General features: G+C 48.4%; 1 protein-coding gene across 2 annotated transcripts in view; it reads left to right on the top strand.

Annotated features, from left to right (window-relative positions):
* Positions 1–18,774, top strand: part of NXN (nucleoredoxin) — a 52,222-nt gene that overhangs the window by 5,648 nt on the left and 27,800 nt on the right. Inside the window, exon 1 of one of the 2 annotated variants that reach the window (XM_075771820.1) lies at positions 10,970–10,988. The exons of the other annotated variant lie outside the window; for it this stretch is intronic. Coding sequence (XP_075627935.1) covers positions 10,986–10,988 — 3 coding nt within the window. The 5' untranslated portion in view covers positions 10,970–10,985. Of the gene's footprint in view, positions 1–10,969; positions 10,989–18,774 lie in introns of those variants that run through there. 2 annotated transcript variants of the gene reach the window in all.

The raw sequence follows: 18,774 nt of genomic DNA, 5'->3' as shown, positions 1-18,774 counted from the left end.
ATAAGAATGGGAGATGTATGAAAGGAGCTGAGAGAAGCCTGCGTGCTGTCTTTCATTGTGGCATCTTAATCCAGATGTTGAAATGAAAACGTTCATTTAAAAATGCATGGTCGACAATTTCATTTGTTACTCTCAGGTTGCAGAACTAAGCAAAGCAACTTTACTTTTTAAAGTAATCAGCGCACAGGTCTTCTCCAGAAATGCGTTCTTTTAGGAGCTGAACATGCAGCAGCTTTACAAAAGAAGGTACACAATAATGGAGTGTTTTTCTGTGCAATTTTGGAGAAGTACAACAGTGAACTTCAATTATGACTGAGGAATAAGCAATTCAGTATTTCCACATCGTGCGGACGACATTGAAGCCAAAACATTCTGTAATTCTTCTTGTTATTGTTGTTGATGCTGCTTTTCCAAATTATTTCTGAGTATGTTTTATGCAGCTTTGCAGTGACCCTCCATACAATTAGCAGTCGTGTCTCATGCCAAGACCCTAATCCTTCAGAGAAATCCAGGAAGCAATCACTGTTCTCAGCAGACGGCAAGTCTGGGGGCTGCTTCTGGTCCTGCGATAGCTGCAAAAACTTCACTGGCGTCCTTGGAGGTTGGATTTCCCCGTATATCCAAACTGTGGCCTGCCCGAGCACTTTCCCTGGAGGAGAATTGGTATTTTAAATGTCTTGCTGATGTGTCATCTGCTGTGTTGTTTATTGCATCCTTGAGTTGGTAATTACCCATATTTGAGGGCCTACTCTGAAAGTCCTTGGACATATTTCCATCATCACATCCTGCCAGCTCCAGCTCCCACTGCTTCTCCCCACCATGGAGCTGGACACGCATGGTTGGGTCTTGGGCTGGGCTGTCCCAAAAACTAGCATCAGGTTTGCATTGCCTTTGGATGGTGGCTTCTTCAAGCAGTTTGATAATGTTTTAGTTTGAAATGCAATGAGTTGTCTCCTTGTACCCTTGCCTATAGGTATTTCTCAGTACTGAGAAAGTTTGCATGAAATTCATTGTGAGATCATTGTTAGCAGGTATGGGTTTTGAGTGAGTCCAGGAGGTTTTGAAGTTGGAGTTTCTTGATTCTTTCTCGTGGACATACTTTTAATGTTTCAAAACAGCGTATGGTAGGGTTAGCTCATGTGGCTGGGGTAGGGTTTCATTTCTCCCAAACTGCATCTGGGTAGAGCTCTCTGTTTTGCATTCCTGGTTTTTTCAGCAACAATCCCAGTGTGGAAGTTGAGGTATGGTTTTAATCTAAGTCGAGTCAGAAGATATTGCGCTTCTTGGTGATCAGACCGGGGGGATTCTTGCCCCAGCCCCTGCACCCTCCTCTTTGACCAGGCAGATTCAACGCAGCAATTGTCTGCTCCTCCTTGCTAGAGTTTTCGTGTGAAATGCAGGGCTGTAGGGAAACTGAGAGGGTACAGGAGGCGGTGATGCAGCGGGCTGAACTCTAAATTCAACAAAACAAGTTTGAGCAGCGCTTGCCTCAGCGTTTGCTTGGTGAGAAGCTTGTTGGTGTGCGTGGATTGCTGCCGCCTCCTCCTCTTTTTTCCTTCCCCTCCCACTTTTTATCAGGGAAACAAGTTCCAAGCAAAATATTCCAAAGTGATATTTAATTACTCTTTAAAATGCAACTATTTGTCTTATCAGCCATGTGGATTTCTGTTTGCTGCTTTGATTTGACAGTTAGTAGTTTGACATTTTTAAAAAGCTTACACACTCTGGGAATCTGTGATTTTTATGCTTTTGAAAGTAGAGATGTTGAATTAACTGCAGCTTTGAACTATTCACAGATAATTTCAGGCCCCCTGCTTTCAGCAAATAACAAGCTGACTCCTGAGCTTTCAGGCTGGGTTGAATACTGAATTATCACAACTTTATAGCTGTTTGTCTTCTCTAAACCGGTTCCATGGCATATCACAGCGTAATGCATGGTAGATTTGAAACAGTTTTCTAGACAGATCACTGTGCTTGTGCCATCTCTAGATAATAAAAACTAGGAAAGGGAGGGAGTAACGCAGATGTGGGGAGGGTGCTTGGATTAATTACGACTTGGGCTTTGTGTACAATAATTCCCATCTGGCTGGGGGCCGGGGGCTGTTCAGCTTTTGCCCTCAACGTACCTCTGCAGGGCAGCTTCCTCTGTGCTGGCTGGGGCTGCTGCTTCTGTGCTGGTGCTCTGTAGGCAAAAAACATAATTAGAGTTAAATCTGTAGGTTGTAGGGTAAAGACGTGGCCAGTGGAGAAGCTGGGAGAGGGATGAGTTGACAAATAAGCGAAGAGACATTTTAAATTCTCTTGCGGGAAGGTGAATTCTATGTTTCACATTACTAGATGAGCATCTTGTATGATAGCTGATCGCATTTCCATCATCTCAGTTTTCCAAAGAAAATGTAATGTGTTATTGATTTGGCTTAGAGTACACACAATTAATGGAAGAGTGGAGGTAAAAAGATGCAGGAATGATTTCTGCATGCTCTCACGTCTGTCTTTCAACATCGCAAACAATCGCAACCAACAATTAATATGTAAAGAATTTGTGGTCTTTAGTGTGAGTGACTGACTGCCTCAGTTGCATCAAGGCATTAGCTGAGCTTTTGCAATCTGATCGGCCCCCTGCTTGGAGCCCAGCAAGCCCCTCTGCCTTCAAAAACGAAGCGATGGGAGCTCCCCAGTGAGGAATGGGGGAACGCGGAGGGTGCTGGCTCCCTGCCTGAGCGGGGAAGTGAGCCTAAGTGGTGGGGAGAATCTGGTTCGTAAAGGATACGCTTCAAATGATAGGTGCTATTGCAACTGCAGAGACCAGGCATGCTGCGTGGGGGGGGTTGAGCATCTTCAGCAGGGTGGCAGGGAAGCAAACGCAGGGCAGAGCAAACCTGGAAGCCGAAGGCCTGTAACGAGGAAGGCAACGGGGCTACCTGGTGTGGCCGGGGGCAAGGCTCGACAGACAAAGTGCTGTAGCAGCAGGGTGGTGTGAGAGGTTGCTGTGTGTATTTTGCATCTGTGCAGATCTGCGGCAGTTGAAGCTGTCCTGCCCAGCCAAGGACAGAAACTCTGGGGTCCTCCGGCAACATTTTGTCTGTCGATGCAACTGTAGCTAAATCAAACTTGACTTTAAAATATTTTAATGGAGAAAGGGTGCAAAGGTCCCTATTTAAAATGAATTTGTCAGGAGTTACCAGATTCCTATTTCATGTCTGAGTATAAAAAATAGCTGGTGGCATCCTCGGATGGGGGCTCGGTGTGGCTGGCCCCTGGGGAGGGGGTGGCAGCCGGCACGGGGGGTCAGATCCCACTGGGAGGGATCTCTGCGAGGCTGGGCTTTGACAGCTGAGAAGGGAGTGTTGTTTTATGTTTCAGTGCAAGGATTTAAAAATCTGGGTGAGAATTAGGTAATGTTTGCAGAAGAGAGTAGAAGGCAACTGAAATGAATTGCAACTGCCTAAGTGAGCCGAAGAGAGAAATTCTAGTTCTCCCTCGTTCCCAAGAGATTCCCAACGGAGAGATGAAGTCATAGCCATTACTTCATTAGCGTTAACTCAGGATGCTGACAAATGAGCCCTCTTGATTTGTGCTGGGCCGGTCGAAGAGAATACTGCACCGGCTCTCGCCCCGTGCCTCGGCAGTCGCTGCCCTTGCCATGGTGTTGGCAGAAGTGCGTGCCAACTCCCCAGCCGCGCTGATTCAGCTCAGCGTTTTCTTTTGAACTGCCACCGCTTCATCCAGCGTGCCAGCTCCGAGCTGGCTTCTACAAATGCTGCTGTGCAGAAGGCAGCTGCTGAGAGATGGATGGGCAGACAAGCGCAAGCAGCAGCCTTGTTCTCGCCAGAACCTCTCCATCAACGCCCCGGCCCGTGCCCAGCGTGGGGAACGTTAATGGTACCCAGTGGTCCAGGCCCCGCTTCCAGAGCAAACAGACGGGTGTAGGATCTCACCCTCGCAACTCGCAGCATTGCTGCGGGAGTCCCCTTTGGAAAAAGTGTGAAATTTATTGTAATACGTGCTGAGGATCTTATGGCGGATCTGAGCTGCTAAACCCTCTAAACCTGAGCCTGCAACTTCGTTGACAGGGCCTCTCACGTTGCTCTGCTCCAAGCTTATGGTTTCACTGCTCCAATATTTTTCCATACATGGAAGCATTCCTGCCCCAGCCTGGGCTAATCCTGACATGCCACTGCATCTGGATGTTAGCGCATTTCTCGCAGCTGACACTGTGCAAAGGCAGATGTCTGAACTTACTTTTGTTTAAATAGATTTAATTCAACCAGCAAAAGTCTCACCCCATAGGTAATCTGGGGAGGGGGGGAGGAAAAAAGTGATTTTCCATTTTATTGACTTCCCAGGGTTGTTAGGTGGATGAATTTGTCCCCGGTAATGCCGTGCTTTGGAAATGCATGGTCTTTACATTGCAGAGGGGTACAAACTGTGGTTTTGTGTCTCCGGCACAAGCTGAACCTGTCTCCTTGCTGTGGCTCGGTTGGCAGAGAGGAGCCCCTGCCTGCCCATCCCATTGGAGTGTGCTCCCGGCCTCTCCCCTCTGCTCTGTCGGCTCTTCAGAGGCTCCGGGTGTTTGGGGCATGTTTGGTAGCTCGGTGAGGCTGGGACTGCTGCGCTCTTTCAGCTGAGCTGAATGCCTCAGTCGTACCGGAGAAAGAGATGTTTGTGCTGGTGAACTGCTGTTGGAGCCCAGGGCCTGTTGATAATCCCTCCCTCGCTGGGCGGATTTGTAAGTTTTAATTAAATGTCTGTAAGGTGCTCTGCGATCCTCTGCTGAAAGGTCCTGTAGAAGGGCTATGCCTTTGAATAAAAGCTAGAGACCTTTCCCACCCATCGGGAAAGAGTTGGAGCTAAAACAGGGAAACTCAAGCAGTTGACTCTGAACAGATGTCGGTTCTCCCCCACTTTGATAGTTCAAAAGGATTATTCTGCTTTTCCCAAAAAAAGGAGAAACACAGTGATTTTATTAGCATTGCCAGGGATCTCAGCTCCATCGCTTTCTGCACACTGCTAGTTAAAAGCTTGCATGCTGGGCTGGAGGTGTGCATGGAGAGTTTTGGTTGTGGGCTGTGCTGCTGTGTTTGCAGTTCACCATCCACTCGCCTGGCCCTCGCTGGGTGTTCTGGGGGTCCATGGCTCCTGGTTCGTCCTCTTTGCTTGGCTGATGCTGTTGTGTGCAGGAATGAGACGACTTGAACTGAAGCAGGAGGAAGACAGCAAGGGTCAAACGGGTTTCAAATGAACCGAGCAGTGTGATGACGCGGGAAAGAAAAGACAATTTCCAGGTTTGCTGTCGGAACTGTGAAGCTGATGAAACCACCTTGTGTGACTGTTTCAGTCCCCGAGAAGCGAGTGAGTCCAAGTGCTGTTGGGGCCCATGGTGCCTCCAGCCCCACTGAGGGACCCCCCCAGCCCCTTCACCCCTCCAAAAGCAGCCTGGGGTCTGGATGGTCCTGGCATGTGTACTTGGGTCTGACGGGATTTCAGCATCAGGTCACCAGGGCATTAGAAATGTTATTTTTTTACATCCCCCGCCTTTTTTTTTTTTCCTCTCCCCCAAATGTTTTTCTGACTACTGTTCTGACACAGAGCAAATCGAAGGGCACCAGGCTACAAATCCTGCCTTGCCAGTACTGCCTGGGTGTTTAGCTTGCAGGAATGCTCTTTTATCAACTGATAGCTGGTGTTTTAAGAGGGCAGGGAGCTATGCTTATTTCCTTCTGAGTGGCTGATGACTCTGCAGGCTTATTTTTTAGGGTGCTCCCTTTTTAATTCTGGTTTGTGGTTGTAGGACAGAGGTTGCATTGCTGTTACATTACAGGCTGCTTCTAACGAGCTCTTCCCTGTAATTTTTGTGCTCAGGAGCTTTGCAAATGGCTGCATGCATTAAGGAAGTCTTGCTGTCTTTGTCCGACAGGCAGGGAAATTGAGGCAAGAGGGGTCTGGGGGCTGAATGAGTGACCAGAGCAGGGTCCTGCAGCTGACACCGCTGGGATTTCCTGGTCCCAGCACCCCATTCCCCCCAGGAGCAGTCCTATCTTGCCAGCCCCACACAGCACATGAACTTGAGCCCCTGGTCGTGCTTGGCTTCCCTGCTGGCCGCTGCCTCAGCTGCAGCCATTGCCCCCCGCTGCTGCTGCCGCCGTCGTGCCGCGCGCTTCCAAAATCGGTTCGTTCCAGGGTTAGAAAAGACCCATTTTTGTGTCCTAAGCGCTGGATTTCACAGATAGAGAAGGGGAAAGGTCTTAATGCCTGCAGCTTGATCTGCTAATCTGAAAGCATGGGAAGTTTTTCCTAGGAAGATTTGCTGCCCGGCTTTCTCACTGTGAGTTTGCACATATACATTTTGTTCCTACAATGGGTCGTAGCAGCTGGATACCTCCCACCAAGATTACTGATACTTAGGTCTGATTTTGGCAGAGACACACAGCAATAAATTAAATGAGATGGGGAGTTTCAGAGAGCAGTACAGATGGTGGAAACTGAGGGCAGGGACTACTTAAGTGCTAACGTATGACACAGCTTTGACTCCTTTCTTTTTTTTGAAGGAATGGAAAAAGCTATGGGCTGCTGTACCAGCAATTTTGCCTCCCCCTTGTCTTCAAAGACTCGCCAGCCACCTCTGTTGCAATGCTTTCTTGATGGTCAAGAAAGGATCACCCTCTGCGTGCTCCTGCCTGCTGGCACAGCGATGCCCTCCGTGCCTTTCTGTCCTTTTGTTGGCCCGATTCTGGCTCGCTGCACAATTGGATGCTCTCTGACTTTGGTTTTCTACTTTCTTGGCAAACACTGGGAAAGCTGACTGTTAAGTGAGATTTCTTGAATTTTTATAAGTCTTTCACTTTTTACCTCCTTAGATGTGATCTGCTTTAGGTTTCATTTAACTGCGGAGGTTCAAATAGAACAATTTCATTCCCTTATCCACCTCTGTCTGCATTTAATGCACTGTGTCTTTGACTGATGTTTTAATTATCGTGCGTGACAGGAGCATCCAGGGCCCCACTTGGCAAAAGTTGTTTATCATTTAGGTGGTGTACGAAGTAGATGTCTGCCACCCCAGTCACTCCCAGGATGGGTTTTTGCCTAGAGAGGCAGTTTTCAAGCCAGTTAATTGCCAGGTTGTGAAGCAGAAGGGTAGGTGGCTGTCCCTGCCTTTCCCTGCGGGCTTGTCCCTGCCGCCTGCGTGGGGAGAGTGGCTCTTGAGGCGGGAAGGTGGTGATGTGGGAGGTTGGGGAGAGCCTTCTCTGGGAAGAGCTGTCTCGGTGAGAGTGGGAGGAGCAGGCAGACGGGGATGGATGGATGGATGGATGGGCGCAAAGACCAGGCTGGAGAGAGGAGCGGTACATTGCCTGGAAAGTCACTTTGCTCCAGGCAGCCTGGCTTTGAATAGCAGGAAGGCTCCAGATTTTACTCCATTTTAAAAATGAAACGCCCTGTGAGCCCTGCGTGTTTTATGTTGCGTTTTGGCTTGGGCTGGCCGAGCAGCGGCCCTGTGTTGGGCCACATCCAGCGTGCTCTTTTTGATGTTTTTCTCCATGAGTATTTACTGCTGTCTTCACAGCTGAAAAAGTGGAGCCATCTGCATAAACCCCAGTAACTCTCTAGGTTGAGAGGCCACAGAATACCCCCTCTGTCTGTGGCCGTCCCTTGAACTATTAAAATAATGACCCTAGGCAGAGCTTGTGGCCCCACTGGCAGCTCAGGATCTGTAGTGCTGGGCCCTGTTCAAACGACTGCATGAGAAAGAGATGGTCCTTGTCCTACAGTTCGTTGTCTAAGGAAACATCCCCCTTGCATCGTGGGGAGTGGTGGGCGCCTTGGATGTGGTGACAAGCCAGGCTGGCGGAGATGCCTCCTGACTTGCACAGAGGTTTGGGATCTGGAAGGGGAAGGCAAGCAGAGACCTCCTCCGTGGCTGTGTCCTGCGTGAGGTGATGCATTTTGGCCACGAGCTTGCAGAGCTCGTCCCTGCCAGCGGCTGGTCCTTAGTTTCGTCCTCATGGCTGCTCCTACCCAGTGGCTTGGCAGGAGCCCTGGCTGTGCTTGACTTCCCCGCAGCTGCCACAGTTGCCCATCTCTTCTCCACAGCAGCTGGAGGTCCGTCCATGCAACGTGAAGGTGTACTGCTGGTCTTCACGCAGACGTTTGAGAACTTCACCTCCTTTATGCAAAAGCATTTGTTCTGGCCAAGCTCATGCAGCTGGCATGTGCTGGGCTGCTCAGAGGGGAGAGGACCAAAGCAAATGGGCAGAGATTTGTCACTTGGATTTGGTTGCTATCCCAAACCAACTGACTGGGTTGAGTTGGTGGGTTAAACTAGCGTTAAAACATGTTGAAAGCATCTGCCTGCCCGGTTACAGGGGTGCCCATTGCCCTGCTGTCAGTGCACAGAGTTCCCATGCCTCCTTTCTGTCTTCATGGTGCTTTCTTCTTGGGGCTGGAAACTAGAGGTGGGATTTACACCTGGGACGTGGCTGGAGGAGAACAAGTCATATAAAAGCTGTTACCTGTGGTGGCTGTCATTTCTGGCCGAGTGTATCTCCGGCTGCTTCCTCCCCTCAGCTCCCAAGAGCTGGAGCGAGGATTATCCAGAACAAATCCTGTTACCCAGCTGCTTCCGTGGCAGAGACCTGCTGGGCGCAGGGATTGAACCCCTCCTCGCCCCAGTACCACTGGCAGCGAAGGAATCGCAGGACAGGAGTGCCCCACGGGACATAAATCACATTGCTGTTTGCAGATGATGTCACGAGTGAAGATCAGGGATTTTTAGGTTTCTTTGCCAGAAAGTGGCAATGTTGATTGCCAGGCTTAGTAGTGAAGAATTTGAAGTTGTGATTCATCCCTCAATTCATGTCTTAAGTATGTGGTGGTAAAGCTAGGAAAGTCTGTGTTTCCTCTTAGAGAGCTGAGAAACCCTTAGGTGCAGCAATTATTATTTTACTGAATTGAGATTGAAATACCGAACACTCAGAACATGCCAGCTCGTGTCTGTTGTGGGCAAGACTCCAATTGCGCAATAGAAATGTCTTTTCATTCTGCCACACTGAAGAGAAAATAAGGTCAAATCTTGAAAATAAAAATTCCTGACTTTTTTTTTTTGTCATCTGCTCAAACGGTTGTTCAGGCCCGTGGAGGTGGCTCAGCACGGGCAGTTCTTGGTGAGGACGTACATTTGAGAGGCAGCTCCTAAGAAGGGAAGTGGTTCTTTGCTGATGCTCAGGCTTCTGGTATTTAGTTTGATCTTTTACTTTTTAATTACTCCAGCAATTAGCGCAGGTAAAGATTGTTTCTTGCCTTTGCTATTCTGTATGTGCTTCTCGAACGGCGTTTGCTGGCCCTGAGGATAAACAAACGTTGTGCAAAAGTGCACGCCGGCACTGAAGAGGCATCAGTATGTGTACGTGAATCATCATCCATGTGGATGTTTGCTCCGAACCCCTGCAGCCGATGAGACGGTGCCTGGCTCCAAGCAGCTTATGCACGGGGTGGTGCTTTGCCCGTGCTGCCTGTGTCCACCTACAGCCACTTACTGACATCCAAACAAGGGGCAAAGCCAGCCTGTGCCTGCTGTTTTCTTCCACTTGTTAAATAATTATAATCAGCCTCGTGGTAGTTGAAGACCAGACAGGGCCCACTGGTGACGCGCGGGGTGTTAGTGTGGCGGGAACATCACCAGAGGGATGCTAAAACGTGAACCCTGGAAAAAGAAGTGAAACTCATTCTGTAGCTGAGCAAATTAGACGCTGTGCCACAGAGGCAAAAGAAGAAAACCCCTGCCTCACACAAGCTTGAGCGGTCACTTCTCTTGCAATTTTGTTTTGGTTTTCTCTGCCATTACTAGCAGCCTTTCCTGTGTTCAGAGCTTCAAGCTATACAAACCAGTGTGTAATTCCCGTGAAGGGTATGTCACGCGAATGCAGAGAGCAGCCAGACACCTTCTGATTTCAAAGCTGGGAACTGCCATTTACTCACATGTTTTCGTTGTTTCTGCTGGTGAAAGCACCTACCGACAGAGAAATGGATGCTGATGGGAGCAGCGCCTGCTGCAGTGCAGAGCCTGGTGTTCAGCTGATCGGGTGAATGAACAGTCTCACTCCAGCTTCCCTCTTAAGAGCGGCTGAAGAACACCACAGGGCTTTTTCCTCTTTGCTTAACTAAATGTTACTAAAGAAAATAAGTTTAATCAAGTCCAGACCTTTCTGCAGAAATTGCCGTGCTCTTCTCCCCCCGGCTCCGTGCTCTCCTTCCCCTCGCAGCGAGCACCACGCCAGGTCAGCCAGCGCTCGCCCGCTGTGTTGGAAGAGCCTCGTTTGCTTGGTGGGGTTTGAAGATCCCGGAGCAGCGTCCGAAGAAAAGAGCAAAATCCCAGTGGTCTGGCTGCCCTCCCTCCGCTCTCCTGCCTGTCACAGCCTGTCTGAGCCCAGTTTCTGTTCAGGTATGAGCTCTTTTCCATTCCGTTTATGCTCCACTTACCAAAAGAGGTTGGAGCCAGATGATTTTTCTGCAGAGGATATAATTTCATTGGAGAGAAACGGGAGTTTGTAAAACAATCCATGGGATTAGTGGCACCTCAGCTCCTGCAGGATCTCCCCACCCCCTTCTTGAGTCTTATTTCTGTTCTTTGAAAGCTGAAATTTCCATTGCTGTTGATGCCCTGCCAGGCACTCTAGTAGGGTTACTTTCCCTTGGATGCAGTTCAAGAAACCATCGTTCCTTTTCTCTATCGTTTGTCATCAAGGCAAGAGGAGCGCCTTCCCTGCACTGCCCTGCTGCCTCCAGCGCTGGCAGGAGTAGACGGCCATGGCTGCTCTTCAGACCCACCACGCTGGAAATGTGAATTAGAAAAGATTTTGGTGGCAGGGAAGCTGAAGCATTCGTGTCCTCAAGAAAATATACTTCAACATTTTAAAAAACCCAAACCAAAATCTGTTCAGGCTGGTTCAGAGGTCTCAGTTAAAGCCCTCCTCCACCAAAGCAGGGATCTGATGGTGGGAGGCTCAGCTGTGTGATGCGCTTTAGATTTGTACATTTAGGCAGGAGCGGCCTAAGGGCTTCTGGGAGACTCGTAGCATGACATCTTTATTTTAGTAAAGACTGCTGAAGTCAGAGTTTCTAGGTACAAAAAAATCTTGGGGCAAGGGTGGCTTCAAAATTGGGGTAGTTTGGGGTCTGCCCAGGCTGGATCCCATGGCAGGTCCTGCCTTTGCCGGCCGATCTGCTCTGCCGGGTACCGAAGGGTGGGATGCAGTTACGGAGGAGGCCTAGACGGGACACAAAGTGCACCCTCCATCTTCCTGCAGCCATGCCTTCCACCGTCTGCTTCCTCTGGTACTGGGGATGCATTTCAGTTTCATCATATCTTCCTTGCTTTTAGGGTTTGGGCTAACACTTTAATATGATTGTAGTGTTCAGATTAAAAAAAAAATAGTTTGTTAGAACTTAAAAAAAAAAAAAAAGAAATATGTTTAGCCCAAGCGTAGCTTTCTACTTCTCATAGGAAGAGCTGGCTACAGGACAGGCTATTTTCTGATTGCTCCTCCATGTACGTCAGTGTGATTAATCTTGGTGATGTGCACCGTTTAAGTAGACTGTGTTGGGTGAACTGGTGTGTGTCCCCTTCCTATATGTCTGCCTGATTTACCTGACCTCTCCTTATCCCCTGCCTTGTCATAAAGAAATTACAACAGGTTTTAGGGTTGTTGGGGGGGGGGGGGGGGGGGAAGTGTTTTCCTAAAGAGAATATAGAGGTTCGCTGGATTTTCGGAGAAAATATATAAGCTTTACTGACAGGAGAACCGGCCGAGCAAGTTAGCGGTGGATTTGAGATGTTAGCTTTGTGGCTTTTGTCTACCAGACCCTGAGCGGTATTTGATGTGCAGACATGTTTTCAGACATTTCTCATAGAGAAGGTGTTGGCAGGTCTGTTGTTAACACCCTTGCCTTTAGGCCAAACTATTGAAAATTCAAGTTCAGCTTGAATTTCATTTCAATGGCTTGGACGGCTGCAATCTGATGGGCTGAAAAATCTTGTCCAACTCCAGCCCTTATTAGGAGCTTAATCTGAAGTGCAGCCAAAGCCAAATAAGGGGGAGGGCAAAAAAAAAAAAAAAGCAGTAAAATGGAACAAGAAATGTGCATCCAATTTACAGTATTTCTCTCAACCTTAATTCAGCCCCCTGTATGCGTTACGATGCAGTTTCTAATTACGGGATCATGTATGGTTTTTTTCCATGGCACCCCTGCCCTCGCTGTTCAGGCAGGATGGGCAGCGCGCGGGGATGCCAGTCGAGGTGGCCATTGAAGGATGGGGTTGTGCGTGTACGACCTCTGCCCTGCACGGTGCAGGATTTGGAAGGAAGGGAGTGAGGCAAGTCCTGGAAAAATAGCAAGGGTAAAGTGATGGTTAAGGAGACGGCATTCCTGCTCTACTTCTGCCGCAGGGCTCGTGTATGGCGCCGGGTAAATTGCTTTTCATGCACAAGGAGGGACCTGATTTCCTGGGTCCCCAGGCTGAGGGTTGCGTTGCAGAAGTGCTGAGTGCTCCTGCTGCAGATGATCTCATGGGAAGTTTCACGTCAAACATTTAAAATGCCGCTTAGTGCTATTTATTTTTTAAAAAGGGAGCTGTAGGCTGATTCTGGAAGTGGAAGCCCAGAGCTTCTCTGTGCCTCTTTTCTTCGGCTATAAACCAGAGGTGTTGTGAATGTAGTTCTCTAGGATTTTATGAAAATAAATTCATGATAGTTTGAGAAGTATCCCAGTCTGCAGTGGCAAGACACCTTTATTTTTGCCTTGGAGCAGCACACGAAGTGTGAAGTGAAGAGGGCTGAGTGCCGTGCATGAACAACCAGTCAAAATCCAAAACGGAATAATTCCTCGCTTGTTGAGCATCTTCTATTCTCGGTACTAACTGCGTCAGGACTGTATGCACACGTGGTATGTGGCCATGCTGTAAAGACTCCACGCAAGTGGACCAGATTAAAGCTACAGAAAAGACTTATTTCCAGCACATCCTAGCTTTTCAGGGCTTGGCAACTGTAATATTTTCTTAACGCAGCCCTTCAGATTTAATATGGTATGAATTACAGGATCAGGCGAGTAAGGATATGTGTGCAGAGGGTACAGGCATTGCTCTGTAGCAAACCTTACAGGGACGATGTCAAACGGCTCAATCCTGAAGGTGGTCATTCATTTGTTTTTAGCAAAAAGTGGGATGTTTTTGCATCATCCAGGAAGGACTTTGTAGTTTAGGCTGCTAACGCCAGATGTCTGCTTTTGGCTTATCTGAACGTGGGTTTCGTTTGATCTTTAGGTTGGACCACTCTTGTGTGTTGGAGCCTCACTTGCAAAATAGCTCCTGTGCCACCGAAGAAAGAGGTTGAGGAAGTTATTTTTTCTGTGGTTTTATGGAACTCTATACCATCGTCTGTCTCTAAGGAAGATGTGACGCACGATGGCTTTGCAACTATGCGGCTTGATGGAGAGGCGCATAGCTGCAGATGCTGTCACAGGGATGCTCCAGCAAGAGGTTTGCTAAGTCAAGAGGCAGCTAGCATCCCTCTCCCTTCTCCGTTACCCTTTGGACTTTGTTCCAGCTTATCTCCTTCCCCTCGAAACGTGGATTAGGAGCTGCAAAGCTCTCTGCAGGAGGAGCAGTGTGTGTTGTACCAGCCTGGCAAGAAGAGCCCTATCAGCCTATCTTCAGTTGAGAGGAAGGGCTGCCCTCAGACATGCTCCTCCAGGGCTCTGCAAGGTTTTGAACGCAGCTCACTTAAATCAGCAGATGTTGTCAGGCATGCATAGGCAAAACCTTGCTCTAATTCACTAATTATAAAAATTCCTGGCAGAAGCTCCGTGTGAGTCAGCTACAAAAAAATTACTTAGGAAAAAAATAAGTTTATGGTATAAGGCTGACTTTAGCACACAAGAAGAAGGGAAGCTGGGGCTTCCTGTAAATCCAGTTGATCATCCAGCTTTAGCCCACCGTGTCCTTGTCTGGAGAAGCAGAGTGGTGAAAGCCAAGGGGCTCGTCCCGCTCTGCCCGCAGTTCTCTGAAGCTGGTGGTGTGGCAGGGGGATGGATGGAGTGTTCTGCCGGCACCCAGCCCGGAGCTGGCGTGGCTCCGGCTTGTGAATCGGGGCAAGGCAGCCCCTTCCCTGCCAGCCCTGGGGATGGGAGGAGGCAGCTCCTGCCTGCTCTGTGTTCGTGTTTGCCTTTCACCTTGCACACGCCAACCAGCACAGGGAACAGAGGAGACCTCAGATCCGGACAGGTCTTGAGTTATCTGCAAAGGGCGTTTGCAGCACTGTCTCCTAGGGAAGCTGCCTTTTTTTTTTTTCTTCTTTATAAACGTTGGATTTTATTTTATTTTTGTTATAAAACCCACATAACTAATTTTCCTTGGAATCTTTTGCAGGCGTCTGCTCTGAGTGTGTTTTGGCCTCACTGACCAGTGCTGGTTTTGAATCCCAGTCCCAGTGGTGGGAAGTTTTTAGAATTAATACCAGTTGTATTTTTTAAATAGAATCACAGCGTCTGCCTGTGGGTTTTAAACAAATATCCTTGGCTTTATGTTTTGCCTGCAAGTAGCCAGTATCCAAAGGGTGTGTAGCCAACAACAGCGATTCGGCAAGGATGTGGCATTTCCCCTTTGTCAAAAATGACTTCGTATTTCTTTTTGTAACCTAGCAAAAAACCTCCCCGACCCTGCTGCTGTGCCTGGCTGTTCTGATCCACTGCAGCAGGCAGGATATGTGCCTTTGCGTGGGGCTGTGGTACAGGCTCCTGGGGGAGATGTGCAGCAGCCCCATCAATGAGGAATTTAAAATTACACCTGGGGAATATGGAGTAGGAAACAATCCTGCCTGGTGCCTCTGGGAATGGATGCATCTTTACAGGGTTGACTTTTCAGCTGGGGAAGATGTATTTGCTTGCATTTAGCACACACTTGTGCTGAATTTTCTGCCTTCGCCAGCTCCCTTGTCACTTTTGTACCTGGTTTTAAGATGTGGCTCCCGAAGCAGAAGATAATTTTTCAGGATGTAGCACCATCCTTTTGTTCCCGACTTTCCCTTTATTTCCTTTCCAGGATGTCTTCTGTAATATAACCTCACTGTTCTTCCTCCGCTGCCGTTCTCCCTCACAGACCTGCCAGTGCAGGTTTCTGGCAGGAAGGTGAGCATCTCTGCGCACCACTCTGCCGCCGAGGCATGCCCCGCGGACGCTGATATCCCTCCCTGCGACGAAACATCGAGTGCAGCCTCTCCAAACTGCCCTGTCTTGCCCAGGAGTGACTGGGATCCAGGAGGGCTCTTTTCCCAGGGAAAAAACAGCTTTGCTGGGGCAGGTGGTCAGCCCTGCACAGCCACACATGTGTGTTACAGTGACTCTGTTGTTCAGGTGCTTTTTAGCATTTCCATTATGAAAACTGATTTCAGCAGCTCTAAGTTGTCTGCAAAGTTGCTGTCATTTGGGGTTTTTTTGGAAAATACACCGTTCTCCAAGGAGCTTTTAAGAACATACACCTCCCTGGTGTCTCCAGTGCAGCAGTGACGACTGTAGCACTCATCAGCTGTAGGGGTTTTTTTTGTAGTCCTTTTCCCTTTGGTCAGCAGTTATAGTTCTTTTCCCTTTGATGTTGGTAACCATCAGCAAAGATGTTTGAAGCTGATAGGTAATAGCTGGTAGATAATATAAAGTATTAGTAAAGAAATGAAAAGCAAGCAGAAGACCGCACGGTGGTAGTACCAGCCACCACACTTGGTGAAAGCAGTTGGGTTCAGTGTGGAGGAAGGTCAGTATAAACGTGCCTTTCGCCTGGGATGGGAGAGGGAGGCAGAAATCCTGAAAAAAGGTTTCTGTCTGCATGAAGCTTCTGTACCTGAAAAGCCATCTATGTCCTAGAAGAGGCTTTTGTGTATTTCTTGGAATCCAGAGTTTGGAGGGCACGTGTTGGCCATGCAAGCTCTCAGCTTTGCCATAAATGTGTGTTTTGGCAGTACTTGTCCAAATGCCGTATTATCCAGATAAGAATAGATAGGGGATTAAAGCAGAATCCTTTGCTATTTACAGACTCCCTTGGGGAATATGTTGTATTATTCTTTTGAATCCACTAAAAGGTAACCACAACAACCCAATGCTGCATGTCTTGAATCTTCCCTGTGGCCCTCCTGTAGATCTGCAGAGGGAGAAGGGGGGATGCAGTGAGATATTTCAGCTTGTGGATCTGAGATAGCATTGTTCAGGCTTTAATGATCTGCCACCTGCTGATTCCCTGCGATTCAGAACAGAATCTGGGACGCGTGCTTATTTATTCCCCCCCCCCCAAAATGGGCTGGGTTTGGAGCTTTAAATCTTTTGTAAGCAAGTGCAGACTTGGAAAAAATAATAATTATTTTATCCTCTCTATAGAAGCATCTTTCTGTAGAAGTTGCTGAGTCTTTCCCTCCCGCTTCGTAACTGTCTTTGCAAACTCAGGTCCTGCGTATCTGGGTGTCCCTGTTGGCGTGGGAGCAGAGGAGCGGGCTGGGTGCCAGCCTGCCAGACGGAGTCTGGAAGTGTTCAGCAGAGCTGCTGGCTCAGACCGTCCTGACACCCGTCAGCAAACTGAGCAGTAAGAACTCATCCAAGAGGGGCTTTTTTCCTCTTTTTGAAATTGTGAGCAATCCAGAGTGCTGTGTATTTGTGCACAGAGTTTAACTTTTTGGTCTCTGGCTCTGCCCAGTGGAGAGAGGAGGTCCTCAATCCTCCTGGAGAAAACACAGCAGACCCCATCCAGCTGAGTCTGAGTTTTACGTTGCTATATATTGGGGCACCGTAGAAGGGTCTGTGCAGGTGGACCTCTTCCCTCAGCAGCATCCCCACGAGTGGCACCACCAAGGACTGGGCACCTGGACCCTCAGACACCCCCTCGTTTGCCCACCACCTTGCAGAACTGTGTGTGTAGTTTGTAACGTGCAGAGCAAATACCATGAACTTCACAAATTGAAGACAAGCAAAGTTTTTGTGTAGGGGTGCAGCTTTACAGCCCAGCTGGCTCTGATTTGGTTTCTCGGGGCTTGGGAATTTCCTGGGTTTGGGTGTTTGTTCCAGCTGCCCAGCCCCTTGGGGGAACCAGCTCCTTGCCCATCCCGTGGTGGGGGAGAGCAATGCAAAGACTGTGAAATGCCGGTTTCTCTTACAAAAGTCTTTCGCTTTTTTGTTCAGGAGCAGCAGGTTTGTTCTTGGCGGGGGAGCACACCTTGCTTCCCGCAGCCCATTTTTGTATGTGTTTGCTGAGAAGCAACAGAAATCAGGAGCAAGCGGATGGCCAGCACTCTCTTTCTCCTTTACGTGCCTGTTTAATTGGATAATATGCGTGGCCTTGCCTTTCTGTTTACCTTAGGGTTTGTTATGACAAAGGAGATGGATTTTTCCTGGCTCCTGCACACACAGTATGTAAACCAAGACGATGCAGTACATGGTCAGCATGTGAAGCCTGCCACAACCTGGGAACTCAGGCTGTTTTTTGGTGCACCCTGTTGACATCAACTTGTTGCTCAGTGTCTGCGTTGCACCTCTGTGACTGGGAAACACGTCCCTCCTCACGCTTGTAGCCACTTGTGCTGCTCGCCAACACACTGGGGCACGTTTCAGATTGCTTTTACTAGAAATAGTGGCATTTGGGAGAAGAGATGGCTTTGAGGAATCTCTTATCTTCACCTCTGGACCTGGTGAATTCTTCTTGGAAACCGTGGGGAGGGAGTACACGTATTCAGCTGGTTTTGCTCTCTGCTTTTAGTACAAGCAAATTGCTCCCTGATCTTGGGATGATTCTTGGTACAGACTTTTCCTCAGGTCCTGGGTTTCTGAGCCCTTATTTCCCACCTACAGAACTGGGTTTTTTCCCCTGTGCCTTGTAATTCCTGGGTGATTTCTGTAATTTATCAATGCTAGCTTGTCAGCAGAGACTTGGAATAAAAAGCTTTGTAGTGTGCTGCTTAGCTGGCTGTATAAACATTAAAGTACCAGGTTTTTAACTAGCTTGCTCACATGGCTTTCCTCTGCAAAGCTTTAGCCAAAACAGTCCGCTAGATAAAAGGGATCCTGAGAAAGTCCAGGTCAGCTGGAGATTGTCTGAGAAGGGATATAACATTGATCTTTGTTTTAGTTTTACTTTTATTTCTTGTAACTTCTCAGGAAAAGCAGGGAATGAGGTTAAATTGTTTTCATCTCTTGGTGGTCAAAGATTAAGATAGATGAGGCAGTGGGCTGCCTGGAAGAAGCTGTTAAGTAAGAGCCCGGCTGTGTTCCTCCTCTCTTACATCTTGGATGAAGTTGGCTTCATGCTTCCTGCTTCCCAGGTGCCTTTCTCCTTAAATATCTGAGCTGGTGAGTGATTGTCTTGAGTTTTCTGAGCTCTTTGAACTAGAATAAATGAGAAGGGCTCTAGGGATGAGGCCTCTCATCGGTCACTCACCTTTCATCTGACGGCAGGGGTTTGCATCCGGTGTGGCATTAAATGCACAGGGTTTGGTGCCCCTTCAGTCATGTCCTGCTAAGCCTGCCTGAGCTGCTGGGTGTTTGCCGTAGCTGGCGCAGATCTGAAAACCCGAGAGTTTTAGATCTGAGCATCGTTCTGTAAAGAGTAAAGAAAGAATGAAGGAGGCTTTGGGTAACAGGCAGCATGGTGTCTGACTTCAGCCTCTGGGATTTCAAGGTCTGTGTTTGCCATTCTTTGTGCAAGTTTTCACAGAACGGGAATAGATCTCATCTGCATCCCAGGTTCAAATCTGC

Source organism: Balearica regulorum, chromosome 19, assembly GCF_011004875.1.
Source record: "Balearica regulorum gibbericeps isolate bBalReg1 chromosome 19, bBalReg1.pri, whole genome shotgun sequence".
Taxonomy (NCBI): Eukaryota; Metazoa; Chordata; class Aves; order Gruiformes; family Gruidae; genus Balearica; species Balearica regulorum.
Note: the sequence above shows the minus strand (reverse complement) of the source record. Positions and strands in the feature narration are given on the sequence as shown.